The sequence below is a fragment of the Quercus suber genome, unplaced genomic scaffold, assembly GCF_002906115.3.
Source record: "Quercus suber isolate HL8 unplaced genomic scaffold, Cork oak 2.0 scaffold_689, whole genome shotgun sequence".
In the NCBI taxonomy this organism is placed as follows: Eukaryota; Viridiplantae; Streptophyta; class Magnoliopsida; order Fagales; family Fagaceae; genus Quercus; species Quercus suber.
Window position 1 is genome coordinate 53,169 of NW_027070130.1, and position 19,047 is coordinate 72,215.

General features: G+C 33.6%; 2 protein-coding genes across 5 annotated transcripts; both read right to left on the reverse strand.

Annotated features, from left to right (window-relative positions):
• Positions 1-1,196: 1,196 nt before the first annotated feature.
• Positions 1,197-11,538, reverse strand: LOC111989407 (F-box protein At5g49610). Of its 4 annotated transcripts, none has more exons than XM_065766188.1 (6): positions 11,131-11,538; positions 9,820-9,952; positions 7,022-7,097; positions 4,544-4,597; positions 2,889-4,087; positions 1,197-1,828 (listed from the first exon to the last, which is right to left on the reverse strand). In XM_065766188.1, exons 5-6 carry the CDS (start codon positions 4,066-4,068, stop codon positions 1,788-1,790), a joined length of 1,221 nt encoding a protein of 406 aa, XP_065622260.1. In that variant the 5' UTR covers positions 4,069-4,087; positions 4,544-4,597; positions 7,022-7,097; positions 9,820-9,952; positions 11,131-11,538; the 3' UTR covers positions 1,197-1,787. The 4 variants fall into 4 exon arrangements, with proteins under 4 accessions (XP_065622260.1, XP_065622259.1, XP_023876955.2 ...); XM_065766187.1 differs by having other exon boundaries at positions 7,015-7,097; XM_024021187.2 differs by having other exon boundaries at positions 6,970-7,097.
• A 6,159-nt stretch (positions 11,539-17,697) lies between these two features.
• Positions 17,698-18,051, reverse strand: LOC136064438 (uncharacterized). Its single transcript, XM_065766184.1, has one exon. It carries the CDS (start codon positions 18,049-18,051, stop codon positions 17,698-17,700), a length of 354 nt encoding a protein of 117 aa, XP_065622256.1.
• Between the last annotated feature and the right edge of the window lie 996 nt (positions 18,052-19,047).

Below are 19,047 nucleotides of genomic sequence, written 5' to 3' on the forward strand. Positions count from 1 at the left end.
GTTCATGCTCTTTTAAACTATTATTTTATAATGGAATATTTCATTTTCAAAAAAGATTTTTACCTAAATTATGGACAAAAGTGGCAACTCCTTCCTTTGATATATATGGATGAATGACACTGCCCCCTTAATTATGTACTATAAATTAATAGGAAATTTTTTTTGAAAAAAGTGACATCTCCCTCCTTTGATATTTGTGGATGAATGACACTCCCCCCCTTAATTATGTGTAAATTAATAAAAATAAAAAATTTGGTGAAATATAAGAATCTGTTTAAGAATAGAATATTTATTTAGTGAAAACTAAACTGTTTATATTAATAAAAATTTCAAGAAGGAAGTAACTTGGGAAGTAATTTGAAAAATCTTAAGGGAAGTTGATGTCATTTTAAAAATCAAAAGAAATATATATGGTGCGTATCTTCAATTGCTCTCTACACAGACTACAACATCACTGTTAACCTCTATGACTATTTTAAATGTAAATGAAAAATTGTAATAAAGTTTCTTTCTTTATTGAATTTTTTTTTTTTTTTGGTGTGTTTTGGTGGGGGTGGGGTGGTCGGGGCCTAAATTATTAAATGTCAATTCTTTACCCATAGAAATGCATTATCTTATTTCGGCTTAACCTAATTATCTGTACAATGCTTACACTAAGATACATTTTGATGATCATCATTCATCACCCAATAGCATCTCTAATATATTAAAATGTAATATTTCATTTTCTATATATATATATATATATTGAGAAATAAGTGTATCCAAAGGTCTTTGAACACCTAACTATTCTCTCCCTCGTATGTGAATTCCCTCGGTTCAAAGACTCAAAGGTCAATTCTGTAGATAGCTACAAAAATTGTCATTATCTAAGGAAGATACCTATTTGTCGATAATCTAATTTTAAATCTCACTAACCTCAAACTTCTACAAGCAAGAAAATCAAAAAAGCAAAAGCAATCGCAATTTTCTGATGCTTTTCTGGGCTAAAATTTCATATACCTATCCTAAACTCCTTTCTTTTTTTTCCTTTATTTGTTACTCTTTTATAGCTAGAAATTGCTCAGAATAAGAAGAAAATTATTTTCTATCATTCTTAACATGGGTTAAAAAAAAATTAACACATCAAACACTGCAGATAGCACTTTTACTCCCTCCCTGGTTAAACAGACCTTCATCCTTACTGTAATGTAATATTGCTATTAAATGAAACCATGTATATAAAATTGAAAACCTATATGCAATTAGTTGTTGTACATTCATTCATTCGTTCTTAATATTGGTACAAACACTTGAAAATAGTAGGACCCACAATATGGTATGTCCTGGTTTTTCCTTCTGATATGATGGAAGTAACAGAAGGTAATATATACTTCCCAATATTGTAACACCAATAAAGAAAACCCAAGCCACCTTCAAGGAGTTCATTCCAAAAATCCATAAGAATATCCTCCTTAGTCTTTCAAACTAAAATAGATTATCAGTGTTTTCATGTGCCCCAGAAAAGAGGCATGTTCATTTAAGCAAAACGCTACATGAAAGGAGCATACACATGGAAGAAGTCAAGAGTAAAACTTCTCCAGATTGCACAGAATGCAATAAAAGCATACCCAGACAACTATCAGTTCATATGTTCTAAAAGGAAGAGGTAAACAAGTAAAAGAAGAGAGCAAGAGAGAGAGAGAGAGATTTCACTGAGAATCATGATCTAGGGAATCATAATGTTGCCCACTGCAAACCTTGTCATGCTTCTAACAAAACCTCAAGAATGGAAACCAATTTCCTTTTTAATTGTTATGCTCTCTTTCAGAACCCAAGATTCCATTACCTGTATAAGATATTATAAAACATGTCAGACAGTGGTGAAGTAAAAAAATAATATCAAGGGTCAAGCTTTTATATTGATATGAAAATTTTAGAGTTAATAACTTAACCATACATGGTCTAGTAACAAGGTGATGAAAGTCTCAAACTAATTTAACCTATGTATATATGCAAAAATGATAAATTAATGTACTCTGAGTTGAAGCGTATAACTCAGTAAGTAGCAATTGACCATCACCTTAAGTGAAAATGTAAGCAATACCATTGTCATAAACATTTCATTTGCAAAATTTAAACAATTTAATGTCTCACATTTTACAATATCAATATTTTGATTTAAAAATAAATGTTAAGAATAGAGTTTGTGAAAGGTTTATCAACACAGTGTTCGTGAAATTAACATTATTGTTAAATAGCCCTAGGTTCATAAATTGAAAGTCACATGACACATAATGATGTCATGAATTTACAATGACATTGTACAATCCCAAATGACAAATAATTAGTTATTAGTTTTAAAAGAGAACACGCATAAGAAGTATATCTATAAAAAAAAAATCAACTTTTTTTTTGAACTTATAAGAATCAAGAAAATAATCAACTTCAATTATAAAGGATTAATACAAATATAAAAGATTATGAAAACTTTAAGGGAGCCAATAATAACAAATCCTTTTTTCAAAAGAAAAAAATTAAGTATATAACAATAATAAATCCTTTTAAATTTTAATGTATACATAATATGAGGGAGGGAGTGCAAAAAGTCAGAGGGGGCCATGGCTCCCTGGCCCCGACCTCCACCACTGGTGTCAGATATTAATGACCACTAAGGGAACATGAAAATTTCTTAGATCATGCCACTCTACCAAATTACAAAAAAGGTGGCAATATATGTTGAATTACCATCCACTTGATTCAAACTGAAACAGGAATCTGCTTGTAATATGTCAAAATCTTAAACATCTATGTAAAAAAACTGGCAAGTAGGAGGTTAAATGCATATATAATCAGTGATATTCTACCATAAGAGGAAATAATAACATGAAACGAGTTTCAGTACTCACATGGGAGGAGGCTTTCTGTATAAGGAAGCACAACAGGAAGATTACTTTCAAAATCATCTTCAAAATCAAGTTCTGTCCAGGTGCCATTGTCCAAATTATAGATCAGATACTGGTCTGAAGTGATGAAAAAAATTTCAGTCTTCCGTGCAGCTACAAAATTAATAGAGTCTACACATGAGAAGGGAACATAATCACTACATTTCTTTTCCCAATTAGACTCATTTGAGTCATGTAGAATCCATACATCCACAACTTGATCATCATCATATACAGCAACTAGTGATAAGAAACCTTCCAAATCAACCAAGAATGCATGTGCAGTGACTTCATCCGGAAGACTGATAACTTTAAAATTTTCCTCTATATCAACTGAAAGAATGGAGCCAGGGGTTATAATATCTCCTTCTTCAGGAAGAAACCAGTATATTTTTCCATTAACATATACATGATTTGAACCCAAGGGGCAGTACAGGATACCAATGGGACAGTACTGGACATCACCTATGCCTCTCCAGGATCCAGTAATGGATGAATATACCTCACACTTGATATCATCGGAATCATACTTGGGATGGAAAAACCGAAACACTTTGTACTCCCAAGGTTTGGGGCCAAAAGCAACTCCAATAGATATTTTCTTCTCAGAAGGACTACCCTTGGGAAGTAAATAGACTTCGTGAGTAGCGGGATTGCAGATACGGATATCAAAGTCTATCAAATATACTAATTCCCTGTTTGAGTCCGGAACAAATGGGTAGTTGATGAAACACAGTAGACCATTACAAGAACAAAGCAGACTGAGAGCATAAATATCTTCACAACCAAAAAGAGTAATCTTTTCAATGATTTCCCCATTGCCCTTTGTCTGATACAAATTCACTAACCCATCCATATAGGGATAAATTAAATAATTGGGTTTTTCCAGGGACCAGCGTAACTGCAATTTGATGAAGGTTGAACTCTCTATCAATCTACGCCATTGTTTAGAAACAGATTTGAAAGCTAGAAGGGACTTAATGGGAACCCTTGAGAGAATATCAGCAAGGATGTCTTCTGCAGATTCTACTTCATACCAAGCATCACTCCTCTTTCGGATGGGCTTACTGCCAGTTTCAAACATTTTAAATTTCCTTTTTAACCTCTTTCTTCTCAAGAAAAACCTGGTACTCCAATTTGTCATATTGAACAATCAAATCCATCTGCAGTATGAAGAGATCATAATGATTGTTCTAACATGCATAGTTGTTTTTCAGTTCATAAATAAATTAAATAAATAAAAAAACATGCAAAGCGTGCAGTAATCAATGTTAATAACAACACCAAGTCTTCATGACTTTTCTTTATTTATTTCATTGCCACAGAAATTTAAGATTTATGTTTAGATGAAATTCTCTAATCTCCAACTATAAATTCTGGAAACTGTAGCAATATCTAGAGCCAACAAAAAATAAAAATAAGAAACAAACTCATGTGGATTGTCTATGACTTTTTTTTATGTAGATAAACAAATTACTTAAACCCTTCAAACTTAGTAAGGCAAAAAGACTTCACCTCAAAGCCACAAACAGCAAACCCAATATCACAATAAATATATCAAAGAATTACTGCATAGATAAAGAGCACTATCTAACTGTATCAAATAGATTCAAACATACCAAAACCGCATCATGCAAAAAAGTCTCTGAGTTCAAGTTCCTCAGTCATCAAACCTGGTAATTTGGATCACTATTAGGCGCCATTCCAAGTTCAACAAATATGTATTAATATAAAGAACATTATAAATTATAAATTAAATAAATAAACTGAAAAACATTCAAAAGAAAAACTTGTCAAGGGAATAACAAAGAAATTCTTACTGATGCATAAAACATGGACAGCATTAACAATATAAAGCATGAGTTGCAAACAAGAATTGAGGCATTTTCAAATTCAAATATAATGAGAGGGCAAGAATAAAGAGAAGTTAAGGACAATTGACCTTCCTTGTAATGGCTAATCTATTTATGATTCTCTGCTGACCTCCAGGTACCCCAATTTCTATATACAAAGCCTCTCCACTAGCAATGAAGCTAGGCACTTAGGCACCAAGGCAGCCCTTTCCAAAAAATTATAAAAGCTATGACAAAGTAAAGTATTTCTATTATTTAGACCTCCACCTTAATGTCCATAATCGTAAATACCCATGAATTTTTTAAAAAAAGATGAAGAAATTCATACTCCATATCAAAACAGCATGCACTGAGTTTTGCATCTTATTGCATTTCACAATAACACATTATAATGCTTCTAAAAGAAACAAGTTTAAAAATCTCATGACAGTTCATCATATACCAAGTGACTGGAACACAAACAGCCATGAATATGATTAAAGAAAGAGAGTGCATTTAGAGAGTCTCTAGGGAATTATATCAGAATTTTACTTCTTCTTATATATTTATATATATGAAAAAAGGGTAGGAGGGTCAACTAGAATGACTTCCCTACCAAGGTGTTACAATAGTAACATCCTACCCGCTAGGTCTGAGCTTGCTAGTAGGTAACTGGTGAGCCATAGTTGTTATCCCAGCACCACAAGGGCACTAATGTGTTTATATACAGAAATCATCATTTTAAATTTTATTGACATTATGCCTACAAGGATGAAATAGCAAACAGTCCAAAAAAAAAAAAAAATGGAGTGTGTATGGAGCAAAGAATGAAGATTAATAGGAGTGCCCCTCTTCTTCTATCTAATGCTAATACATAAAACAGAAAATCAATCTCCAATCAGATCATTTTTACTGTAGACGAAACAGGCACTCAAATAAACAAACAGTCCAGACAATTGGGATCTAGAGGAGAAAAAGGTATGAATATGTAACCAATGGATTTAAGATACAGCCATGCTCAAAAAAAAATTCATATATATATATATATAGAGAGAGAGAGAGAGAGAGAGAGGAAAATATGTAGGGTGGGAAAGGCCATAAATATAATAAATCTCATTGCATGGTGGCAAAAAATCAATGATTTATTGTGGACGGCTATGAAAGGGTTTATAAGGGGAAAAAAGGCTAAAATTTTGTTCAGTCCCTTGACATTTAATTAACTTGTCAAATTAGTTCTTAAGATTTGATTTTTGTCAATTTCGCCCCTTCACTTTGTTAAAATGAGTCATTCTGGTCATTCTATCCAAATTTGTTAGCAAATAAAGTCTTTTAAACATTTTTTAATTATTTAAAAAAACAATTATTCTCATCAAACAACAAAATATATTAAGACTGCGTTTGGATAGGAGGGTTTGTTGGTCAAAGTTGCGTTTTGCTCCTCTTCTTTTTTTTTTTTTTTTTTTTTTGCTGCATTTGTTGACTGGGGGGACAAAATTTACTGTGCATGAACAGTGCGTGCACTGTTTACACACTGTTCATGATCTGTTTATGTATTAAAAAATTTAAAGTAAATACTATTCACACATTTAAAAATTATTTTGCTACAGTGTTTTCAGCAACAATCAGTTTTTATCAACTTTCAGCAACAATAAGTGCTATCCAAACGGACCCTAAATGACACATCTCATTAATGTTTTTAGTTAAAATTTTAATAATAAAAAATATTTAAACAGCATTGTTAGCTAAAAAATTTGGATAGAAGGACCAGATTGACTCATTTTGATACAATGATGGACTAAATAGACAAAATTCAAACCTTAAGAACTAATTTGACAATTGAAGTAAAAGTCAAGGCATTAAATTGAATTTTTTCCCCAAAAAAAAAGCCTAAACTACTATTTGGTCCCCCTTATAACTTGGAGGAGTTGTCAATTTGGTCTCTAGATTTTTAATTTGGTCAACTTGGACTCTCACCTTTTCAAATGTGGGCAATTTAGTTCTTCTATCAACTACCTCACACTTTCACCATTAAGTACACAAAACAATGACATTTTGGACCAAATTTTGAATTTCAGTAATATCGAAATACCATATTTTAGAAAGATTTACAGCTTAAAAGCAACAACCAAAAAAAGAAAAAGAAAAAAAGAGAAGACTTTATGTGTGTGCATGTGTAATCATGTATGGCAAGCATCATCTGTATACAAACGCACATGCATGACAAGTATCAGGATGTCGAAATGGTTAAGGAGACTGACACAAAACCTATAGGTCATCGTGTCCACAACTGTAAATCCTGCTGCCAACATATGAACCCTCCTCACATAGTTGAGATCAAGGCCTTGATAAGAAAAAACATGCACACAGAAAAATTAGCGAATCAATGGATAAAAGCTAAAAACAGCTTTAAAGGAAAAGGGGGGAAGCAGAAGTTAGAGAGTACCAACCAAATAGGTTATTAGAAAGCAACAGAAAGAAAAAGAAAAAGAAAATCAAGAATAAAAATTGAAACACAACAAATCTTTCAAAAGATAATCATACAATCTACTGATTTGAGCCAACTTGTGATCCCACAAAAATTCTGCTACAAGTGATCATTTTAGGTTAAAAGGTGAATTTGAGATCAATGAAATAAATAACCTCACAATTGTATGAGTTAGAATTACTTGGTTATAAGGAGCCAGATTCCATGTGCCATCACAGTACAATCACCAAAACAAATTCTGTCAAACTCCATCATCAAGGATAAAGACAAGATATGCACAATTTTGGGATTCATTCTGCTCATGAATAAGCTAAAAAGTTTCAACCTTCAAGGAAAAAGGGGTTTGGGGAGCAAATCAGATAACCTAAGGTTAGTACCCACTTCGAGGTATAAATTGTTTTCAAAACCTTTTCCTAAAGAAGATATGTGATTAAATTTTTCAAATGAGCTATAATAATGTGAAATACATAATCCCTAGATGGCCAAACAAAGAGTGCAAAAATTACTTATCAAAGAATTTTGATTTTAATTTTCTAACAAAAGGAACTCACCCGAAACAACCAACCCAACTGACCTGTGATTGGGAAAAAGATTGGAAAACAATTAGAAATGACTTCTTGACTGAGTGAGAAAGAGCAATTTATAGGACTCATCAACCATCAAAATTTTTTGCCAACTGGCCATTTAAGCCTTCATGCATTGCAACAAGTGGTCGGTGGTTTTGGAGTTAGGTGAGTGACAATCTCGAGAAAATAAAGGGGAGCAAACGGTTAATTTTCTATAACCCTACCGTGATACACTGGCGGTTTCTAGAGGCCTTCTGATTAATTCTAAACTTTAAATTTCTTACCTTTTCTAACAAGCAACAGTTACCATATACAATGGAATTCCCTAATTTTATCTTACAATTTACTCACACTACCCCCAACCGCCTCCCCCGGTGCCCCAATCCCCCAAAAAAAATATCAAAATAAGGTGCACTTATTTATTTTGTTTACTTTTGTCAAGTCGTGTTTTATATACAATCGCATTTGCATAAAATTAGTTCAATTTCACATATCCATCATAAAGATTAGAGTAATGAATTTTTCCCTTGATTAGTAATGTATACTACCTAGATAACTTAAGCTTTGTTCTAACACACATCACTTATAAACATAAGAAAGTAGTAAATCATCATCTACCTATTTTAAAGCATCAGTTTATAATAATTGTTACCATGCAAAGTTTTCTTTTGAAGCATAAGTTTCTACACCTAATCAAAAAGAAGTAATTTTCAGGTAAACATACATGGTGGTGAAATTTGCTGTCCATGCTGAACTTTATACCAAAATATAGGCTATGTAGCAATTATAGTATACTGCTACACAAAACTATTATTAACTATCATCGCACTTAAGTCGTATTTCCAATATATAGCCAAGTTGATTTATTGCACAATGAAACTATCTAAGGTTGAACATATCAAGTCTAAGCTTACAATTTGTTGTTATTTTGGCTACTTGAACTATGATTCTCTTTCATTCTAAGGTGATATAACAAAAATACCATTGACCAAGAACACACAAGCGAAATAAATTTTAGAATGCATGCCACCCCAAGGGTGCCCTCCCCTTGATATTGGGTCATACAATAGTGCACCTCATACTAAGCATCGATAGGTTGGCAACATAAACCTCTCTCTCTCTCTCTCTCTCTCTCTATGTGTGTGTGCTTGAGTGTGTGTGTGTGTGTCTTGTTTAACATAAGAAACCAACAAGGTTGTCTATCTAATAGACTATACATATGTAAACAATTGAAAATAAATGTTCAAACCACTATACAATACATCATCCTCAAAAATAAGGGGAACAAACCATAGATATCATGCAAGTAAAAGGAATACTGTTGAAGACCATATGTTTACTCAGTAAGTCAAACAAGGAGCTTCATAATACCAAAAGAACACAGATAATGTAATTTACTGCTTCTTGTCATAAAGATCCAATCACAGTGAACAGGTAAAATCATGCATATTCAGTAATAGAAGATTAGGTATACAGCATAAATAACACATCTTTCACTTTTACTTTTAACACAGTTATAGTGAAATTCTGGTAACTTAGAAATTAGTGAAATCATCATTACTTTATTTGAGAATTAATTACATGACTGCTATTACACTAGTATGGTGATAGTTTCTTGCAATAGTACGCTGTACAAGTCTATATCAAAAAAATTCACAATTATTCATGCCCATTCATATTGAGGACCTAAATGAACTCAAATGAGAATCCTTTTATAGTTGAGTCTTAGATAGTAATGGAATCAGCCTCTGGTGGCAAGTAATATTTGATAATGTCATCATCTATGACATATATCCATATATAACCGCTGTTTTCTTTTTTCCCATAATCACTGTTAACCTTTTTTGGCCAATTTGATAGATTCATAGGAGATGGTTTTGTCCATCTTAAGAGTGATTCATTTTGTTTTATAATACTATCACCTATGGTTGAAAGAAAACAATCATTTGTAGGGCACATGAATCCTAAGGCATTACTCCTTTGTTAAATTGACCTGTAATAACCATCCTCACCTTTAAGCATCAAAATGTTGCCTCCCCGGCATACACCAGTGTGGGAGGGTTTGACGGATACCCCAGTTGCAGAAACTCTTTGGTGCCTGAGCATTGGGGTTCAAACCCCACTAACCCCTCTCCCCCTATTTACCTATCAAGGAAAACAAAAAAGAAAAAGAAAAAAAAACACGACTGTGTGTGTGTCTTAAAACTAAGACAAATCCGATACTTGTGAGTCATGACAAAGTTTTGTATTGACTGAATTCTCTAGTACGTACCAAAATCATAATAAAAATCAAATTATTATACAATACATCATTTTCTGGAAAGCAGGGCGGGAGAGAAAAGAGCCTACAGATCATCATAAAAATCCTTTTTTTTACCCTAGGATACACAACAAGCAATAATTTGTTACATATAAAAGATAATGTAATTTTGAAAATAACCCATTTAGCAGCTCATGATCAAATACAATCTTAGCAAGAACTATTGGACGCCCCATCAGGAACGGACAAAAGTATGACAGAGATAGATATATAGAAGCTTCAAATTTTGAAGTCACCCGTTTAATACGATTAGCATTACCATTGGTATCCCGACAAATGAGATTGTAGTATCAATTCTTTTCTATCTGATTACTATGGATTTTATACTAGATTTTTACTCAATTATATTTCCAACTTGAGCACATCATAATTGCAAGTTTTAATTCTCATAAAATACTTAAAACTTCTTCATTTCTACTAGATACTAAAGGGTTTATTTGGGTTACATTTTTTCATTAAGAAAATAAAAATGAAAATGGGTTTGCTTCTTTTGACTCACATGAACTAAAGACGGCCAACCAACATGATAAAAATAATAACAAATGGCCTTGTAGTCTAGTGTACATCTCTCTTCTTTTCTGTAGTGGATCTCTAAGCCTCTAACCTCTAAGGTGAGGTCCAAGCCATTAAAGATACACGAAATGAGGAGTTAATGATATTAATATTGTTTGCCTAAGGAAAAAATAATCATAATAATAATAACAAAGAATTACTGGTATGCCCCATTTAAGCCATATGAAAATTTTAGCTACACAATTCCTTATACATTTCAAGTTTCTATTTCTCTTCCTTCCCAAATTGGCACCACCATAAGTACCATATACATAACACAATAAAAACCCCCCAAAAAAAAAAAAATCAACCTGAACCAGAAAGGCAGAAACTACCAAATACTTTGATTTCTTAGTTTTTACAAAAAGGATAACATTGTCCTAGAACAGGAAAGCAATTTAATTCAATCTTAAAATACACAAGCAATTGCAAATTAAGGCCAGTAAAGTACCTTTTTGGGTTTTTTGAACCTGGGTGTGCTGGAATTGTACGAAAACTTCCATGCAAGGCAGTGATGATGATGGTAAATGGGTTTGGAGCATTGAATTATGGTTTTTTCTGGGTACAACAATGAAGGCTTAACTGAAGGAGAGAAAGATTCAGGTTTGGAGGACATTACAGTTACAGAGTAGAGAAAGGAAAGTATGGAGTACACAATGATTGTTATAAATGCTGAGAAACAAACAAGCATGATGGAGATTGATCAGTTGCTGCTAAGATTACGATGATATATATATAAAATGGGCGTGCACTAATTTTAGTCCAAAGACCACTATCAAACACTTTGACTGCACAAACTCACAGACCAAAGTGTAAATACCGTTCGACTCGGGTGAAAAGAAAACCGTAAAGCGATTTTTCACGTGGGAAATGTTTTAGGATTCTCTAAAATATTTAAAAACTCTCAGTTGGTTGTAAATTATGTCCGGCAATCAAATGTCAAGGGATTTAGATTCTCCTTTAAACCTCTTTGATAGGAATATAGATTCTCTTTAAAGTTAGGTATTTCCAAGTTATAGGAAATTTTATTTTTTATAGATTGACAATTTTAATCTTTTTTTCTTTATCATTTAAACAATTAAGATAAAATATAAAATAAATTATCAATATTTTTTCTTTTGTCTTTATATATAGACAATTCTGTTGATATTTTTTAACAAAGTTCTATTTAAGTTTCACGTGTAGAAAAAAAAAAAGGTTTGAAAGGAACCTTTCACTATTGCCAAGTATTCAGTAATAAATTATTAATAGTTTGTATTTTGGTTTTCATTATTTATTTAGATGAAATTTTTTTTTAAAGAACTTAGTAGTTCACATTCAAATTTAAGAATAGAATAAAAAAAATAAACAATTCATTTAAAATTCTTATAAATAAACCAAATATTATCATATTACATTCCTAGGAATCTTAAGAGATTTCCAATAAAACTAAACATAGGAATAGCTGCATTCTTAGGCATCCAGATTGTAAGGAATCATATTTCTAAGAATTTGGATGCTAAGAGTAATGTAAATTTTCCCGTATCAAACGCTGCATAAAACTAAAATGCAAATCACACCATCTAAATTTCAGTCATTTATCTTTATTTTTGTTTAATTGAGTTTTACTAAGGTCTTTTATCCCATTTTATTAAAAAAAATATATATTCACATGAAAAAAAAAATTCTTAAAATTAATAAAATTATTTTATAAGAGATTTTTGTTTCAATTTTTTCTTTAGTTAATTGCATACTTAACGGTAGTTTTTTAATGAGATTGGGCATAATGACTGAATTGAATAAATTTAAAACTTAAAGGACTCACTTGAATGAAAGTAAAATTAGAAAATTGAAATAAATTTCAATTAGACTTAGAATGAGCAATTTGCATTGCCAAATGATAAATGTTATTACATACTATTTTACACATCTATAAACACAAGAAAAAAATGCACCAAAATCATAACTCTAAGATACAATTTTGATGGGACAGAGGGACTGCATACAATCGAGAGTTTAGTAGTTCCAAAGGCCTAATGATATTCATTAGATCCTAGGTTAGAAATATAACCTAGGAGAAAATAGAATACTTAGTTAAATACTTGAAAAAAGTCTAGATATTCTCGTTTATCCCAAAAAAAAAAAAAAAAAGAGATACAATTTTAGTGCATTTTGTGTGTGTGTGCATAAGGAGAAAATAGAATACTTAGTTAAATACTTGAAAAAAGTCTAGATATTCTCGTTTATCCCAAAAAAAAAAAAAAAAAGAGATACAATTTTAGTGCATTTTGTGTGTGTGTGCATATGGGATGGAGACTCCATACACCTGAGAGAATAGTCAAATACTAAAAAATGTCAGGATACCCTATTTTGAATAATATATATATATATATATACATACAATTTCGGTGCATTTTAACACACCCAGCTAGAATGCACAGAACAAATTTCCTTGGTAATCTATTAATATTTTACGGTTTTTACCTCCTTTTTTTCTATCAAAAAAATACCCCTAACATTTAGTCAATCCCATGTCTTTGTGAATATCTCTTTGCTACCAATCTTGCTTTGAATCGTTCTCCTTCCTTTTCTGATACTGTTTCCTTCTTTCTGAACACCTACTTGCAACCTATTGGTTTCTTTCCCTTTGGAAGTTCTGACAACTCCCAAGTCTTGTTCTTATTCAAGGACTCCATCTCCTCCACCATAGCTTCCATCCACTTGTCCCTTTCAGAGCTATCAATTGCTTCTTGAAAGTGGAAGGATCCTTGCTATTGATTACTAAGCAATAAGAAGCAATATCCTCGAAACCATACCTAACCGGTGGTCTTATGTTGCATTTAGGCCGTTCTGATATTATGTTGTGATCTTCTTGATCACTATTGTAAGGTTCCTTCTTTAGCTGAAAGTCCACTTCATCTAGCTCCACCTGCACCACTGATTTATTGCTGCCACTACTGCTTCCCTTTTCTTGAGACTCTTCTTCCTTTCTAAAATCTTTTATCATGGACTTCTCGTCAAACACCACATCCCTGCTAATCACCACCTTTTGTGCCACTGGATCCCAAAGCTTGTACCTTTTTACTCCTTTCTCGAACCTGAGAAAAATACACTTCTTGGGCTTTGAATCAAGCTTTGACCTTTCTTCGATAGGAATATGAACATAGGCTGGACACTCGAATATCTTCATTAACGAGTAATCAACTTCTTTCCCTATTCATACCTCTTTAGCAACTTTCCCATCAAGCGCAACTCTAGGTGATCGGTTAAGAATGTAACAAGCCATGTTCACTGCTCCAACCCAAAACACTTTAGTAAGCCCAGCATTTAGTCTTATGCATCTAGGTATCTCATCGAATGTCTGGTTAAGTCTCTCAGTCATTCCATTCTGTTAAGGTGTTCTTCGTACTATAAAGTGCCTCTTGATACCATGCTCTTCACAAAACTTCAAGAACTCCCTATCCTTGTACTCAGTGCCATTATCAGATCTTAAGCATTTGATCTTCCTTCTAGTCTAGTTTTCCACTTCGACTTTCCACTTCTTGAACTTTGCAAATGCCTTAGACTTGTTTTTCAAGAAGTAAACCCAAACCTTTCTAGAATAATCATCAATGGAACTCATAAAATACCGAGCTCTACCTTTAGAGACCACATGCACCGGCCCCCAAATATCAGAGTGTACATAATCCAATATACCTTCTGTCTTGTGCGTGGCTGTTTTGAATCACATCCTACACTGCTTTCCCATGACACAGTATTTGCAGAAATCTAACTTACATGACTTAACTCCAGCCAACAGATTTCTCTTCTGCAATTCCCTTGTACCACGCTCATTCATATGCCCTAGTCATATATGCCACAAGAGTGTATCATCCTGCTCAGATTTAGTCACTGTAGCAGCTCCACCTACAATGGTATTGCCGAGTAACTTATAGATATTACCTTCTACTTTTTGCCCCTTCATCACAACCATAGCGCCCTTTGAAATCTTCATTAACCCATTCTCAAACTTATAGCAATAGCCATTAGAGCCTAGGGTTCCCAATGAAATTAAATTCTTTTTCACCTCTGAAACATGTCGTGCCTCTCCTAATGTCCTCACCACATTATCGAACATCTTTATCTTAATTGTTCCTATTTCAACAACTTTGTAAGTAGCATTGTTGCCCATTAAAATAGAACCACAATTAACTGACTTGTAAGTGTCGAATCAATCTCTATGAGAAGTCACGTGGAAAGAACATGCTGAATCCAGAATCCAAGAATCGATTAGCCTGTTGGCACTAGATGAAATAGAAAGCATATCTCCATCTGAATTTGAATCTGTTACCACAATGTTCACAAATCTTAATGACCCTTCCTTGTCTTTGTCCTTGCCTCTTTTCCACTCTGGACAATCTCGCTTAATATGCCCATTCTTTTGGCATTTATAGCACTTCACTGTCTTGCTTTTGAATTTAGATCTGCTATGTCTCCTAGCAAAACTGTCATCTCTGTCTTTGTTCCTTCCACAATCTTGATTACCCTTTACCATGAGCCCTTCACCAGAACTTTCACCCAATTCTCTCAACAACTAGTATCAGAGCTCCAGGTTGATTTATTCAATGGAGATCAACACTTCTATTGCCAAAGTAGACATAGTTAAGTTCGACGGAACTAGTTTGGGTTATGGCAAAGAAAGGTAAAAGAATTGTTGGTACAACAAGGTTTGGTGAAGGCTTTGTACGGGAAAGCAAAGAAACCAGAGATGATGGCGGATGACGAATGGGAAGAACTCGATATGAAGGCGGTTAGTACAATTCGACTATGTCGGGCAGATGAGCTTATGTACGATGTCTTGGATGACGTGTCTACTGCGGCTATATGGTTGAAGTTGGAGAACCGGTATATGTCCAAATCCCTCACAAATAAACTTAATCTTAAGCGAAAACTGTATGAGCTTAAGATGATAGAGGGTGCGGATTTGGCTCTACACGTCCACACGTTCAATAAAATTATTAGTGACTTGTTGCAGATTGATATAAAATTTGATGATGAAAACAAGGTGATGATGATTCTGTCCTCCCTCCCAGCATCTTACGAACACTTGGTTACAACCCTACTTTGGGGAAAAGAGACTCTGGAATTTGAAGAGATCTTAGGAGCCTTGTTGGATCACTTCAAACGGAAGTAGAATTTGGATGAAAGTTCTGGTGAAGGGCTTATGGTAAAGGGTAATTAAGATCGTGGAAGGAAGAAAGACAAAGATGACAGTTCTGCTAAGAGAAATAGTAGATCCAAATCCGAAAGCAAAACAGTGAAATGCTATTAATGCCAAAAAAATGGGCATATTAAGCGAGATTGTCCAGAGTAGAAAAGAGGCAAGGACAAAGATAAGGAAGGGTCATCAAGATCTGCAAACATTGTGGCAGCAAATTCAGATTCAGATGGAGATATGCTTTCTATTTCATCTAGTGCCAATAGGTTAATCGATTCTTGGATTCTAGATTCAGCATGTTCTTTCCACGTGACTCCTTGTAGAGATTGGTTTGACACTTAAGTCAATTAATTGTGGTTCTATTCTAATGGGCAACGATGCTACTTGCAAAGTTGTTGGAATAGGAACAATTAAGATAAAGATGTTCAATAATGTGGTGAGGACATTAGAAGAGGTGCGACATGTTCCAAAGGTAAAAAAGAATTTAATTTTCACTATAACTGTGGAGATTACAACAATGACTTGAAGACATTTTCACACAAATCTAAACCCCAAATACACCATTGATTCTCTCACAAATAAATAGAGAACACCCTATTATATTTTGACAAAAGTTGCAAGACACTAATTGCTATCCGTAGCTCACTTGCATGCTTCCTCATTTGATTCACCTCTATTTACAGCCAAGGATTCAGCTGAAATGTCACCAACGTGAAACACCAATTGTTAAGGAAGTCAACAATAATGGCCAAGCATTTATTGCCAAAGAATTCACCCAATTCAGCTAGCACACTATTCTTGACAATTCATGAATTCAATGAAATCATATATTTCGGTTGTATGTCAAGTGTTCTAGACCAATGAGAATGCAAGACTTCTATCAACCAAGAAGTCAATATACTCGGCTGAGTACATGCAACTTCTTTGCATTTCTTCACGTATCGCAATTATGCAACTTTCTGATGGTTTGTTGTTTAATTGTCAAGCCACCAATTTTGACAATTCAAGCCATTCCAACACTTTACATTAATTTCAAAGAATCTAAATACAACTAAAAGAAATTTCTAACACTAAAAAGGAAAAAAAATTGCAAGATAATCATCATTGTTCATCGAGTTTGCAACAACAATTAGGACAGGTGTTATGCTTCTAAAGCCATGGAAGTAGACAAGATTGGTGATATATATGAGAGCAGTTCATACGTATGAGCTTATCCCCTGCTTGCGGTTCCTCCAAACACACACTGCAAGTAAAACCCACATCAAATCCTTACCTTTCTTGACTGCTACTCGCAACAAAGCCACCGTTTTTTACCAACTTGTTCTCGTCAATTGCGCTTGTTGATGCACCTTCCTTAGTTGATTCCGACTCCCAACCGAAACCATTCAACAAGTTCGTAAAATCGTTAAGTAAATAATCAATATCGTCACTCGGTGCCACCCCAGCATTCACCATGTCCCTGAATTCGGCATGAAGAATCTCATCGTCGTCGTTTGTTTGTTCAACATGAATTCACCCAATTCAGCTAGCACACTCTTCTTGACAATTCATGAATTCAATGAAGTCATATACTTCGACTTCATGTCAAGTGTTCTAGACCAATGAGAATGCAAGACTTCTATCAACCAAGAAGTCAATATACTCGACTGAGTACATGCAACTTCTTTGCATTTCTTCACGTATCGCAATTATGTAACTTTCTGATGGTTTGTTGTTTAATTGTCAAGCTACCAATTTTGACAATTCAAGCCATTCCAACACTTTACATTAATTTCAAAGAATCCAAATACAACTAAAAGAAATTTCTAACACTAAAAAGGAAAAAAAATTGCAAGATAATCATCATTGTTCATCGAGTTTGCAACGGCAATTAGGACAGGTGTTATGCTTCTGAAGCCATGGAAGTAGACAAGATTGGTGATATATATGAGAGCAGTTCATACGTATGAGCTTATCCCCTGCTTGCGGTCCCTCCAAACACACACTGCAAGTAAAACCCACATCAAATCCTTGCCTTTCTTGACTGCTGCTCGCAACAAAGCCACCGTTTTTGACCAACTTGTTCTCGTCAATTGCGCTTGTTGATGCACCTTCCTCAGTTGATTCCGACTCCCAACCGAAACCATTCAACAAGTTCGTAAAATCGTTAAGTAAATAATCAATATCGTCACTCGGTGCCACCCCAGCATTCACCATGTCCCTGAATTCGGCACGAAGAATCTCATCGTCGTCGTTTATTTGTTCAACATGGAGGTACTCCAATCCAGCCACAATGAAATAAGACCCAAAAAGGCTATTGCTGGTGGCCAAGTTGAGAGCCAACGATATGATTTGGTGGAGAAACTAAGGAGGCAGGTTGAGGCGCGAGAGTGCAGAAGTAAGGTAAGCGTGGTGAGAAGGTGGGTGTAAGAGAAATTGGTGTGGAATCTGCAGCAATAAGAGAGGAGTGGGCAAAGTAGTCACATAACCTTCAAGTGGAACTGAAGAGTTATAACGTAATTTCTGGTATCGCTCGGAATATAGAACTTGAAGAGTGGACATGGGAAAGACAGGGTAGTTATCAACGATGAGATTCAGGGTAACATAAGTAGCCATTTGAAAGAAACCAATGAAAGAGAGAGTGATTACTTGGATTGAAAAAAAGAGTTGTGATAATCCAACGTTGCCATCATTCATATTTAATATGAAGTTATATTCCGAAGCTCACTCGGAAATCCGAAAATCCGAATTCTTCTCGGATTTTGGAGTGTTGAATTTAGGAAATTTACACGGTGGCAATTATTCTCCAGCAATATTTTTATATTTTTTTAAAAGTAAAATATTATTTTGATTTTTAAAATTATCAAAAGTTTATTTTTATTAAAAAACTTCAAATTTTTTTTTCCCAATTCTCTTACAATATATATATTTTTTAATTCGTTTATTTATTAAACTCTCCAAATAAACACAATATGATAAATATCTTCTCTTTTTTGGGTTTTCTAATATTAAAATATCAATTTATATTTTTAAGTCACACTCTGTGTTTAAATTGGTCTTAAGTATTATATTTATGTAATTTGAATGTGTGCATATATAATATGTGTTTATTATTTTTCATGGGTATCAAATCTTAGTTTTATCACTGACTACAACACAAACCCATTACTATTATTGAAACATTGACACTTTTACTTAAATTTGGTCTTGTTT